Below are 12,290 nucleotides of genomic sequence, written 5' to 3' on the forward strand. Positions count from 1 at the left end.
CACAGCTGAGACTCTCGGCCAGGCCGAGAATCTGTGTGTAACAAATGTTTTCAGCTTTGTATCATAAGTACAGTAGAAAGTCTCACTGAGCGATACAGCGGCCTGCTATGCAACCAGCTTTCAGCGTGATCAACAACACAGTGTAATTACTGCTGCTGCCTTCTTTTTATCTAACATCTTAACATATGCACGTCTCACTTTGAGGTTGTTAAACAAATGACCAAACAAAGACACGCTGTGCACTGCACATCAGTTTGCGGGCTAGATAACTAATTAGCTGCTCACATTAAAAGTATGTAGCTCTTATCTACATATACTTGTAATACCACTCTGGCTGCCCAAGACTAATATCTACAGTAAAGGTACTTTCTTGTCTTGTAGCCTGCTTGCTGCAGAAACCAACAGAAAGAAGCTGCTCTGATTATCAGTAAAGTGCTTTCTTCTTCCACACTCTATTATGTTTACTTTCATTGCAAGTTTTTAACCACGTGAACTTTGCTTGTCTGTCTTCTGATTGCTTCTTGCTCTGAAAGTAAGGTGTTGTTGAGTATTCTCATGTGTCTTTACAGCTCACCTCACTGTCACGCTGAGACTTCAGTTAAATTCATACAGATCAATAAAAGTATGAAAGCATCCCACTCTTTGTTCATGAACCCACACCAACATCATTTGACCTAAAAAAAATCATTCCTGACGTACGAGTTAAAATGAAAAAACGCCGCGGTGATGGATTCTTCTGATCTGATGGTAGAGTTCAACAGCAGTACCGCACTCCCAATAGTGAGCTCCCATAATTCATCGGGGGCCTTGATGCGCAAAACTGCTGCTGTGTGCTGTATCCCATCATGTGTTTGATTCATCAAACGCAGACACACACGTGCAAAAATAAATGTAGTCTTCACTGGATATATTTACTCAGCGAGAACTGAGAACTCAACAAGGCAGTTTGATTATACAATGAGATTAGAACAGTTTCTACTACAGAAACTGAATCTGAGTACTGCTCACTGAACATACTGGCAATATGTGGGTAGGATTGTTTTTTGCAATATGCTTTGGGTCATTGTCTATTTGCATGTGTGCAGCATTGTCTGATGAGTTTTGTGGCATTTGGCTGATTCTGAGCAGAGAGCAGAGCCGTGTTCACTTTCATCCAGCTGCTTCGTTCAGCAGTCACATCATCATTAAACACTAGCGACCTGGTTCCAGTGGAAGACATACATGCCAGAAATTTAGAGAAATTTCTAAACTCCATTGATCCATTTTCTTCAGAACTGCGGGGGCCTGGAGCCTGTCCTAGTTGTTAGAGGCAGAGTACAGGCAAGACACATCCCCAATCTAACATTCATATAGGCAGACAATTATTCACAGTTCACAGTCACGTCGAAGGTCAGTTTTTAGAATCATCAATTAGCCCCATACAAGTCTTTAGGCTGTGTTAGGAAGACAGAGTACCCAGGGAGTAGCCACGTAGACACAGGGATGACATGCAAACACAGGATGTGAGGCGATCCTGCTAGCCATCATGCCACCCTTTGTGCTCGTTCTATTAGATGTTTTATGTCAAAGTCTAACCTGCTCTTCTCGAGTGTAACCCATGATGTGCACCTTGCTGTATCGCCTCTGTATTTCCATTCATGGTGGTGTCTCTTGATTGTAGACTGTGACGATGACACGCCTATCTCCCGGAGAGTGTTCTTTACTTGGCTACATGTTGTGAAGGGTTTTTCTTACCCAGAAAGGAATACTGTAATTATCCACTTCAGTTGACTTCTGTGGTCTTTCAGGCCTTTTGATGTTGCTGAGCTGACTAGTGTATTCGTTCTTTTTGAGAATGTAGCAGATTGTTGATTTAGCCTGAAGTTTTTGCTACCTGTCTGATGAGTTTATTTTTTATATCCTTCTAATGATGGCCTCCTTCACGTGCACTGACATTTCTTTCTGACCTCTTAGAAATGATGTACTTGATGTTCACAGCTGATTTTTTGAGAAAGCGAGTGATTAGTTTTGTAATTTTCTGCATCCTGAAAACTCTCAAGACTGTCTATTTAAAGCTGTTGGAATTCAACGTAGGGACAAAAAGCAGCATTACAGAAGATCACACTTGTTTCAGACATGCATCAAACAAATTTTAAGTATTAGACAAAGATAACCGGAGTAAATAAAAATTCAATTTTTAAATAATGATTTAATTTATTAAGGGAATAAAATGCTGTCTAAACCTGGCCCTCTGTGAAAAGGTAATAACCCTCTGTTGTTTCAAAACATTTCTGTAGCTGCACCCAGGCCTTATTACTGCCATACAATTGAATTCAGTTCAATTCAGTTTTATTTATACAGCATCAAATCACAATAACAGTTGCCCCAAGGCACTTTATACTGTAAGGTAGACCCTACAATAATACAACAGAGAAAGCCCCAACAATCATATGTCCACCTATGAACAAGCACTTTGGCAACAGTAGGAAGGAAAAACTCCCTTTAACAGGAAGAAACCTCCAGCAGAACCAGGCTCAGGGAGGGGCATCCATCTGCCATAACCGGCTGGGGTGAGGGAAGAAGACAGGGCAAAAGACATGCTGTGGAAGAGATACCTGTTAAATTAAGTGTTTGTTTGTTTTTTTAACATACATGCAAATTAGTTTTTTTCTGGAGCTTTATTTACATTCCAGTTTCCGCGATTATGAAGAGTAGACAGGGAGTTGACCTAGATGATACTGTCTAGCATAGAGGCAGTGGACTTTTTCATCAGATTGTTTAACACAATCCTGGAGAACAAGAGGATGTCTGAGGGATTGAAAAGAAGTGTACTGGTACCAGTTTTCAAGTACAAGGCTGATGTGCAGCGCTGTATCAACTACAGAGGGAGAACGCTGATGAGCTGTATCATGAAGATACAGGAAAGAGTAGCTCTTTCGATCTTTGCTGTATCTATCAAATAAAGCCAGTTAAAAGGCCAAAAAATATATTTAAAAAGAAATATGGAGCTGCCGAGCAGGAGGAAAAGAGGAGGTTTGTGGATGTAGTGAAGGAGGACATGCAGAGGGTTGGTGGGACAGAAGAGGGTGCTAGGGATAGGGTGAGGTGGACCCAGATGATCTGCTGTGACAATCCCTAAAGGGAGCAACCGGAAGAAGAAGCAAGATTTACATTCAAATTTCTGCCAGATAACAACTGCACAGATGTTACTGAAAAAAAACCAAAAAACAAATATTAATTAAAACAGGAAAAAGAATCTCTGGTGAGCTTTCTCGGTATGAGAAAAACTAACAACAGCCTTGCAGGCCAATCTGCCCCCAAAATGTAAAATGGTACCTGTGCAACAGAAGTAAACCTAAAAAATATTGAATTGAAATGGAATTGTTTTTCTTTCAAGCAACAATCACCAGCAAAGACAGTGACTTCTGGGTCTGATTAATACTTTATTACCTGCCTGCTGTTAAACAGCAAACATCCATCTGCAGTTAAGCTTACAATGAACTTCACTTCATTGAAACAAGTTAGATGTTTTATGTATCTTAATATTTCAAGCTGGATGTTTGTTGTTTTATTATTTAGATAAGATCTGCTTTCTTCATCTGTGTTTCTGAAAAATGTCTCATGTCTATATTGGAGATGCAAGATTCATTCATGTTGTAATAACACCTATTATTACACACAATACATTTTTTTTAATGTTTCCCCTGTTTATACTTGTTTCAAAATATGTTGGGGGTCATAGTATATTCCAGGTTTTATTGAATGGTTTTGTTTATATTTGGGTTTTTATAGCTTCATGCTTGCAGAGAATTTTCCTGTTTCTGTGTTCACAATTAAAAACATAAGTCCCATAAATCTATTATATCTGTATTTAAATCTACTGTTTTTAATTTTAAATTGTATTTTTTGCTCATATTTATTTATTCTGTTTTTACTATGAACTTTAATAAGTGAATTCTATTTTTTAACTCTGCTTCCACCTTCTGGAATTTGCAGGTACAACACCTGCAATGTGAGAAAATTTGCTCTCTGTAATCATTCCTTCTGTTCATATTGTTGCTTTTTTTTAAATCCCTTTCCAATATGCATACAGGGCAAAGGATGGAGACCCTAAGGTTAAAATGAAGCTTCACTGTTGCCACTTTGATAAATAAAGTGAGTACATGAAAAAAAAAAGAAAACACATCTTTTCATCATGAATATGACTTCATGTAGAAAAAGTTTAGGGGGTACAAACAAAGCTCTTCTTAATAAAGGACTGTAGCTTTGAAAGATCTTAGTTTAGTTAATAACTAATTACTTTATTGACTTATTTATTTGATTAAAAAAGTAAAGGCCTTAAATTTCACCACAAAACCCTCACAATTTATTAGCTTTCAGCACACAAATCAAACTATCCATCCATTCTCTTCTGCTTATCCTTATAAGGGTAGCAGGGGCGCTGGAGCTTATTCCTATCCCGGGGTACACCCTGGCCAGGTCATAACCAGACAGGGGCTACAAAATCAAACTTCAAAAATGAAAAAGAAGATTAAATTTAAAAAATAAAATAAAATAAAATAAAAGCAGAAAAGAAGCAAACATGAACATGTGTTATTCCAAATTATAGAGTACATGAGATGTGACCTACAGCTATGGGAAAATACAGCAGGTCTCAGTTTTCTGGCACTGACACCCATTTAAAATAGATAATTTTAGATGCTTTGTCACCTCGTCATTAAATCTTGTGTTTCTGGGAGGCTACATTGTAATGTGTTTTCACTGTCTGCCTCTGTAAAAGTAGATTAAAGATATTTTTAAAATCCACTCTGAAATAATGATTTTAAAAAGTGTATTTATAATCACATTACCATCATTTCAGTCGTTCACAGTGTCATAGGTCAGCCTACAAGAACAAAAAAAAGTTTAAAATAGCAGCAGATAAAAGTGTGACATCAGCCTTTGCAATGTAGGTCAAACTGTCTGAAAAGCCCTGGAGCAGCCACTAGGTGGGGCTATTTTCACATTTTCTTAAAAAAAATAAACTTTACATTTCATTCATTGCAAAAGATCTTGTCAGAAAGCAGCTGTAAGGGTAAAATCTGTAAATACTATTTTTATGTTATTAATGACGGAATGTTACAAATAAACGTTACTTAACCAAAAAAAATGTTGTGTAAATAAGTTGTGTAAGATTTATGTCAAGTTAGCTAGCATCTTATACATCCGGTGTACTTTTGTAGCTATCTTCACAATAAGAGCGGTCAGTATGAAGAAAATAAATACGCAATACGTTACCTATTGCCACTGCAATAGGCCCATATTCTCCACTTGCAAATGTATTTATTTTAAAATAAATAAATAGGCATAAAGTTGTATTATTTCTTTCTTATATCTTAAGTTATGAAAATATGTACATTTATATTATATAATGTATTATATAGTACTAGGATTGTGTAGTGGTTAGCCCCATTACTTCACTGCAAAAAGGTCCTAGGTTTGAATCCGCTGTCCAGATGGGATGTTCTATGTGTCTGGGTGGGTTTTCTCTCCAGGTAGTCTGGCTTCATCCCACAGTACAGTGACATGCATATTAGTTTAACTGTTGATTCTAAACCAGGGGACCCCAATCCCAGTCCACGAGGGCCGGTGTCCCTGCAGGTTTTAGATGTGTCCTTGATCTATCACAGCTGATTTGAATGGATAAATTACCTTCTCAACATGTCTTGAAATTCTCCAGAGGCCAGGTAATGAACTAATCATGTGATTCAGGTGTGTTGATCCAGTGTGAGATCTAAAACCTGCAGGGACACCGGCCCTTGTGGACTGGGATTGGGGACCCCTGTTCTAAACTGTCTGTAGGTGTGAGTGGTTGTCTGTCTCTCTGTGTTCGTCCTGTCCAACATGAACTCTGTCCCTTGCTGTGTGAAAGCTGGAATAGGCTCCAGCACCTTATGACCCTGAAATGAATACTGAATACCCTGGATACTCATTTGTAATCTTATCCATCCCGTTAACTGTCAGTGAAAATCTCAGCATCTTCCGCTCAGCCTCCTGTCTTTTTGTCAGTGACATTGTCTCCAAGCCATACATCCTAGTAGGTCTTACACCTGTTTCACTTGTTTCCACCCGTTCAACCCTGCCTGCGCTCTCTTCTTTGCCTCTCTTGTGCACTGTGCCTTGCTTTGGATGGCTGACCCCAGGTATTTAAACTCTTCTACCTTTGCTACCTCTGTTCCTTGCAGCTTCATTATTACATCTATCTCCCTCTCATTCACACACATGTATTCTGTCTTGCTTCTACTGACCTCTGAAATATTGTATGCTGCAGTGTATTGCAAACTAGCTGTTCAAAATGTCAGAAATGGGTTACTTAAATAAACCAACTGCATACAAATAATGCAAAACTCAAAATAAATCTAGAGTAATTTGAACGTACTCAGTATTCAGTAATTCCCTTGTTTTTTCATACATTGTAGATATGGAGGGCTGGGTCTCAGCGATTTTATTTTGACAGCTGAGACCAAAGGACCCGTGTAACTAGTAATAAAAGCGCTTCACTGGCAGTCTTTATTTTGAAGATTCAGACCGGAACAAGCTGTTTATCTGCCTCAACTCTTTCCAGAGCAGAGCGAGAACCGCAAAGAAGATGGCGGCGCTACGAGCGGTGGTGCTATTGGGGAACGGGAGGGCTCTCCTCAGCACCCCGAAAACTCTCAGGACCTCCAAGGTAGTGCGACAGATGAACATAGTATTTATCACACATGATAGAACGTGTTTAGGACACAGTTTAATAGAAAACCGCTGCTGTGAGGTGTCCTGGCAAGGAGCTAAGGTTAGCTTGGTGCGGACAGCGGGGTGAGACAAGGTCACTCGTGTTCCCACACTTTTTAGGATTTTACCAACAACTGTAGCTTTAATTTCTTAAATGTTTTATCACTGATAACCTCTTGATAGCCGTACCGCATCAGTGTCTCCAAAATTAAATGCCACAGACAGTTTAACGCAGGTTCTCCTCAATGTGTTTAGGAAGCTAGCCGGTGAGCTAAACCATGATGTCGTGTCCAGCACCCGGCAAACGTGCAACGTGGTTAAAATATACGTTGGCCAACGATGCATGGAGATTAATGTGAATTGTCTGGCCACTGTATTTGTGCATATTTAAACTCAGCTGGCGTGGGTCGCGATTGTTGACTTTCTGTCAGTAACGACACCTGCTGAAGTCGCTGAGCTAAACAGCTTGCTAAAGAGTTAGCATCTCAAGGACTGAAAGGACTTCCGGTGAATAAAAGCCGTCCTCAATTTCAATCGCCAAGCTAAATATCTGTGCCCTGTCTACAGTTCACTGATACGCGGTTCAGACGATGGATATAACCGAGAATACCTAAGAAGCTGAACGTAATTGTCATTTGGCCCCAACTGAGCTTGTGACCTGGTTCAGGGACAAGGAGACATTTTTCAGCTTTAGGTTCTTTGAGATCGTTTTGTTGTGATTATTGGGGATATAATCTTCAGACTGCAAAGATCTGGTTCCCAAACTCTATTTGCTTATTTACTAATGCTTAATCAGAGTGAGTATTCCAGTAAAGATGGAGAAGGGCATAGCGAGAAATAGCTAAATTGGGGCATTCCTGTTAGTAAATGACATGCATGTCAATCATTAGGCTATTAACTGCTATATTGATTTTCTTCCTTAACTGAAATAAAATACCCTAACTTAATGTTGCCAAGCATTATTTTATGTCAGAGGTTGAGGTTGGTGTGTTATGTTTGTTTTGCTGATGTGAGGATGCTGTCATCGCATGCTGTCATTAACACCTGGTTACAAAATCAGCAGTGAAGGGCAGTTTCATAAGGACAACCAGACTGGATTATATAAAGGGCCACTCAATTAACTAAACCTTGCACACAAACTTCTCTACCTGCAGCAGGTTTTGCTCAGGCTTGGCCTTCAGCTCATAGCAATTCTTCAGAGTAGAACAATAATTATTCTTGTAGTCCACAGAGAGAGGTGTGTGATGTAGAAGGATACCAGCCAAAAGGTCAACACAAAGAAGGAAGAGCTTAGGCTCACTGGGAAACTGTAAACTTAAAAATTAATTATGTACTCAGACCAAAAAATAAATTGTCAAATGTACTTGAATATCCAGTAGTCCTGTATACTTGGGCGCCATGCCCAAGCACATTTCAGCTCTAATATAATTTAAAGTAACTGAATCTAATGGATAGTCGTCTGTAGATTGCCCTTTTTGGATGAGTTTCTTAAAGTAACTTTTTGTGCTTATTTCCATTCACAGGCCAACATGTCCTTCGCCAGCCTGCCAAGGGGGAAGAAGGTTGCCCTGACAACGCTGGGTGTGGTCACAGCCGGTGGAGCCGGGCTTGCACTGATATTGCACCAGTCGGTTAAAGCATCCGAGTTGGAGCTTCATCCCCCTCAGTACCCCTGGAGTCACGCTGGACCTCTGTCCTCTCTGGACCATGCTAGGTGAGTTGAATGTATACAGACTGTTGAAGTGTTTCTAAACATCCTTCCAGTGATGAAAGGCACTGAATGTAAAACTGCCACTAAAAGAATTAGCTGGCTTTGAAGACTTGAGTTTGCAGAGAATTTCACTTTATTCACATTCATTTTCTTTATACAGTTTGAATTTTTCATTGAAAGTCTGTTTTGGCAGTTTCATGCAGCTCTTATAAAATAACTCTGTATGTTTCATATCTTTCTCTCTGCCTCCCAAAGTATTCGCCGTGGTTACCAGGTGTATAAGCAGGTGTGCTCAGCTTGCCACAGTATGGAATACCTGGCTTTCAGAAACCTCGTGGGAGTGTCGCACACAGAGGACGAGGTGAAGGCCATCGCTGAAGAGGTGAGTCTATATGTGGGGAGATGTGATCCTGTGAATAATCTTGATTCTGCCAATATTCTAAATTTAATGACTTAATGGTATTTTAGTCTTTTACAGACAGAATTTTTTTATTTTATTTTTTATTTTAGAAATTGTCTCATTATTTTTATCTTTAGAAGTAAGTTCTGCCCGTAGGTGGTGACCTCTCTCTTCTCATGATTTGTGTTTAGGTTGAGGTAGTTGATGGTCCTGATGAGAGTGGAGAGATGTTCACCCGACCAGGAAAGCTGTCAGACTATTTCCCAAAGCCCTACCCCAACCCCGAGGCAGCCAGGGCTGCCAACAATGGCGCCCTGCCTCCAGACCTCAGCTACATTGTGAACGCCAGGTAAGTCCTAAAAACCCGTGTTTACTCTGAAAGGTGCAAACACCCAAAAACTGCAGTATCCTTAGCATTAACTTGTTTCACCCTTCTGCTTCCTGCAGACACGGAGGAGAAGACTATGTGTTCAGCCTGCTGACAGGTTACTGCGACCCTCCTGCAGGAGTGACAGTGAGAGAGGGACTTTACTACAACCCCTACTTCCCTGGGCAGGCTATCGGCATGGCCCCACCGATCTACAATGAAATTCTGGAGTATGATGATGGTAAGAAGTGCAGGTGCATGTTTGGATAATCTTCTGTCCGGCTGCAGAAATGGGAGCACTATTTTCTGGGGGGGGGGGTTCCCTCTTTAGAAAGAGTTTCAGTTTGTTAGAGTGAACCAAAAAAAGAAGACATGCAAAACATGCCTTTTCTTTTACCTTTTAATATAAATACACTTGTGCTTTTGGGTCTCACTGCAGGCGCCTGATGAGCTTCCTTGTAGGGACATAGGAGACTGCAAGGGCCATGCTTACTGGTTAGCTATGACTGAAGTTTCAAACTAAGAGTGCAGGGTGGATTGCTCAGTAGTGATCATATTGTCTCAGGCGAATTAAAAAAATAAAATCATCATAAAATATAATGCTGGCTGGAAATGAATGTGGGAATTCACCAGATAGACCGTATTAAGCGTTTAATTTGCTCTCTTTTTCTGGAGTCTTCTGAAGTTCATGGATTTCAAAAACACTTGCGTTTCGTTCAGTGTGCGGCTCTTTGCTCAATGTATCCTTTTCTGGCAGAAAATATTGCCCACTCGTTCCGCAGGTTTAGTTTTTTTAAACACTGGTGTTTATAGATCAAAATCTGTGCACCATTCTGAGAGGATGTGACAGAAAGACGCCTCTTTGTGACTTGTGGCGTTCAGAGTGAGGCCTGAGGGAATCCATTTGCTGTGTTGAGTAGCATATTTTAAGTGTTTCTAGTGTGCTAAATTGGTTAAATCAACTCTTTTGCTGCACATAAATGGTTTCAATAACTTTATTGCAATGTAATTTGTTATTACATTGATAAATGAAGCATGACAGTTTTGGGGGTTTTTTTGGAAGGAACAAAAAAAGTGTTGCTGATGGTTTCTGTTCTCTTGTTTTCTTATAGGAACCCCTGCCACCATGAGTCAGGTTGCTAAGGATGTGTGTACTTTCTTAAGGTGGGCTGCTGAGCCCGAGCATGACCAACGCAAACGCATGGGACTGAAGGTACACCTCTGACCAACTAGAGTGCCTATTTTTTGTCTTTGGGTGTCATTTTAAGTGCTGGCATTCTTACTTGAGTGATACTCCAAATTTAGATATGTTTAATTAAATCAACACATGCAACTCTGCAAGATTTTTTGCAGGAAACATGTCGTGGGTATGAAATGCAACAAAAGTTTTTTATGTCATGCACTAAACTGTACGACTTGTTAAGTGACCTTCCTGTCGTCTCAAGAATATTTAAAACATGTCTAAGCATGGATCTTGGTATAGGTTAATGTTTGTGTTCTTTCTCCTATCAGCTGCTGATGGGCTCAGCTATCATTGTGCCTCTGCTCTACTACATGAAGAGACACAGGTGGTCTGTGCTGAAGAGCAGGAAGATCGCCTACAGGCCTCCTAAGTAAATGGATCAAAACACCTCTCACACACCCCAACCTGGGCCGAAAACGGAGAGGGCTGCGTTCAATGACCCCACAATGCTCACCATGTGATGATCTTCGCCACATAATTACTGACAAACACAAACATGCCTTTCTGAGACGGGGAACAGAACTTGGAGTGGATGTACTATGTTTATTCTTACAGGGTTTTTTTTTTTTTTTGTATTTACTAAGCTGGTGGCATGGTAGGACAAGTATTGTGAAAAATTTTTTTTTTTTTTTTTTTTTTTTTTTCAGTATCCTGAATATTGTGGTTCACGTTTGTTTCAGATTTGTGGTGTTCTTGAACGCACCTGCTGCAAAGTTTGTTTGATCGGCAACGAGTTAACTACTGGTAGCAGTTCCTGTTTTGACATCTCGTATCAGTCTCTTTGTCACAATTGACTGCTAAGTTGATTGACTGTCCATCTTTGTAAGATACTCAATAGCAATGCAAGTGGTGAGAAGTGAAACATCCAGGGTGTGTGATAAGTCATTCTTCCACCGTCTTCTCCACAAAGCATGCTCTAGACTTCAGTTTTATTGTACAAAATAAATTATCTTAAAGGAACCTTTCTGTGGGCATGTGTTTTATTTCAGACAGCAGCAGAATTCACACATTTAAATGCTGCCTATGACGTTCTGCTTCTAAACTTTGTCACATATTCATTAAACAATCTTCTGACTTCTGACCTCCAGAGAGAAACGTCACTGCTTCTTTGGTCTGATTCAAGTCTGTATTTCATTAAACTGTACAGAAAAATAAAATCAGAGTCACATAAAGTCAGTTTACATTTTTCTTTCTACATGGATGACACTGCCACGAATCTTCTGCAGCACTTTCAGATTTCTTTGTTGTTTGAAAAAACCAATATTATATTGATGTCAAGTAACATTTAAGACTTAAACTTTTTTTCCAAGCACTTCAACACATCTCCTGAAGTTTTGTTTTCATACACATTAGCCATGTTAAAGGAAAAAATTGCTTTTTCAAATAATGTGAAAAATATGTAGAAATAAGGCATGATTAGAAAGGAACTTAAAAGAAAAAATTGAATGGCGTCATTTGCACATACATTCAATTTGGCACATTATACTATGATTAAATCCATACATTCGGGTACGTGTTTTCCACAGCTATGTGGTGATGCTGGTGTAGAACCTATAATTGAATGTATTTGAATGACAGCTGGAATGGCCTCGAAAGGTTTTCAGTCAACACTAACTGTAAATCCTAATGAATGAATCCTTAGCGTGATACTCCCGAGTTCTTTCCTCAATGGAATCCAAACTTCCAGACAAACAGATCCAGGAGACTCTTTGATAAACTTCACTGAGGCCCTTTACTTCATACCAATATATTTCCAAACGTCATGGCGGTGATATGTTTCATATTAAACCCTTACAAAAATATTAAAAATGTAATGAGTGCCTTTTTTTCCCCTTTC

The 12,290-nt window shown here is 39.6% G+C and overlaps 1 protein-coding gene across 1 annotated transcript; it reads left to right on the plus strand.

The window, feature by feature from the left end:
* The first annotated feature begins 6,531 nt into the window (after positions 1 to 6,531).
* cyc1 (cytochrome c-1) lies at positions 6,532 to 11,254 on the plus strand. Its single transcript, XM_003448369.5, has 7 exons — positions 6,532 to 6,688; positions 8,256 to 8,446; positions 8,699 to 8,825; positions 9,035 to 9,192; positions 9,291 to 9,451; positions 10,323 to 10,423; positions 10,723 to 11,254. The coding sequence occupies exons 1-7, from the start codon at positions 6,608 to 6,610 to the stop codon at positions 10,825 to 10,827; spliced, it is 924 nt and encodes a 307-aa protein (XP_003448417.1). The 5' UTR covers positions 6,532 to 6,607; the 3' UTR covers positions 10,828 to 11,254.
* Positions 11,255 to 12,290: the final 1,036 nt, after the last annotated feature.

This window comes from Oreochromis niloticus, linkage group LG5 (genome assembly GCF_001858045.2).
Source record: "Oreochromis niloticus isolate F11D_XX linkage group LG5, O_niloticus_UMD_NMBU, whole genome shotgun sequence".
Classification (NCBI taxonomy): Eukaryota; Metazoa; Chordata; class Actinopteri; order Cichliformes; family Cichlidae; genus Oreochromis; species Oreochromis niloticus.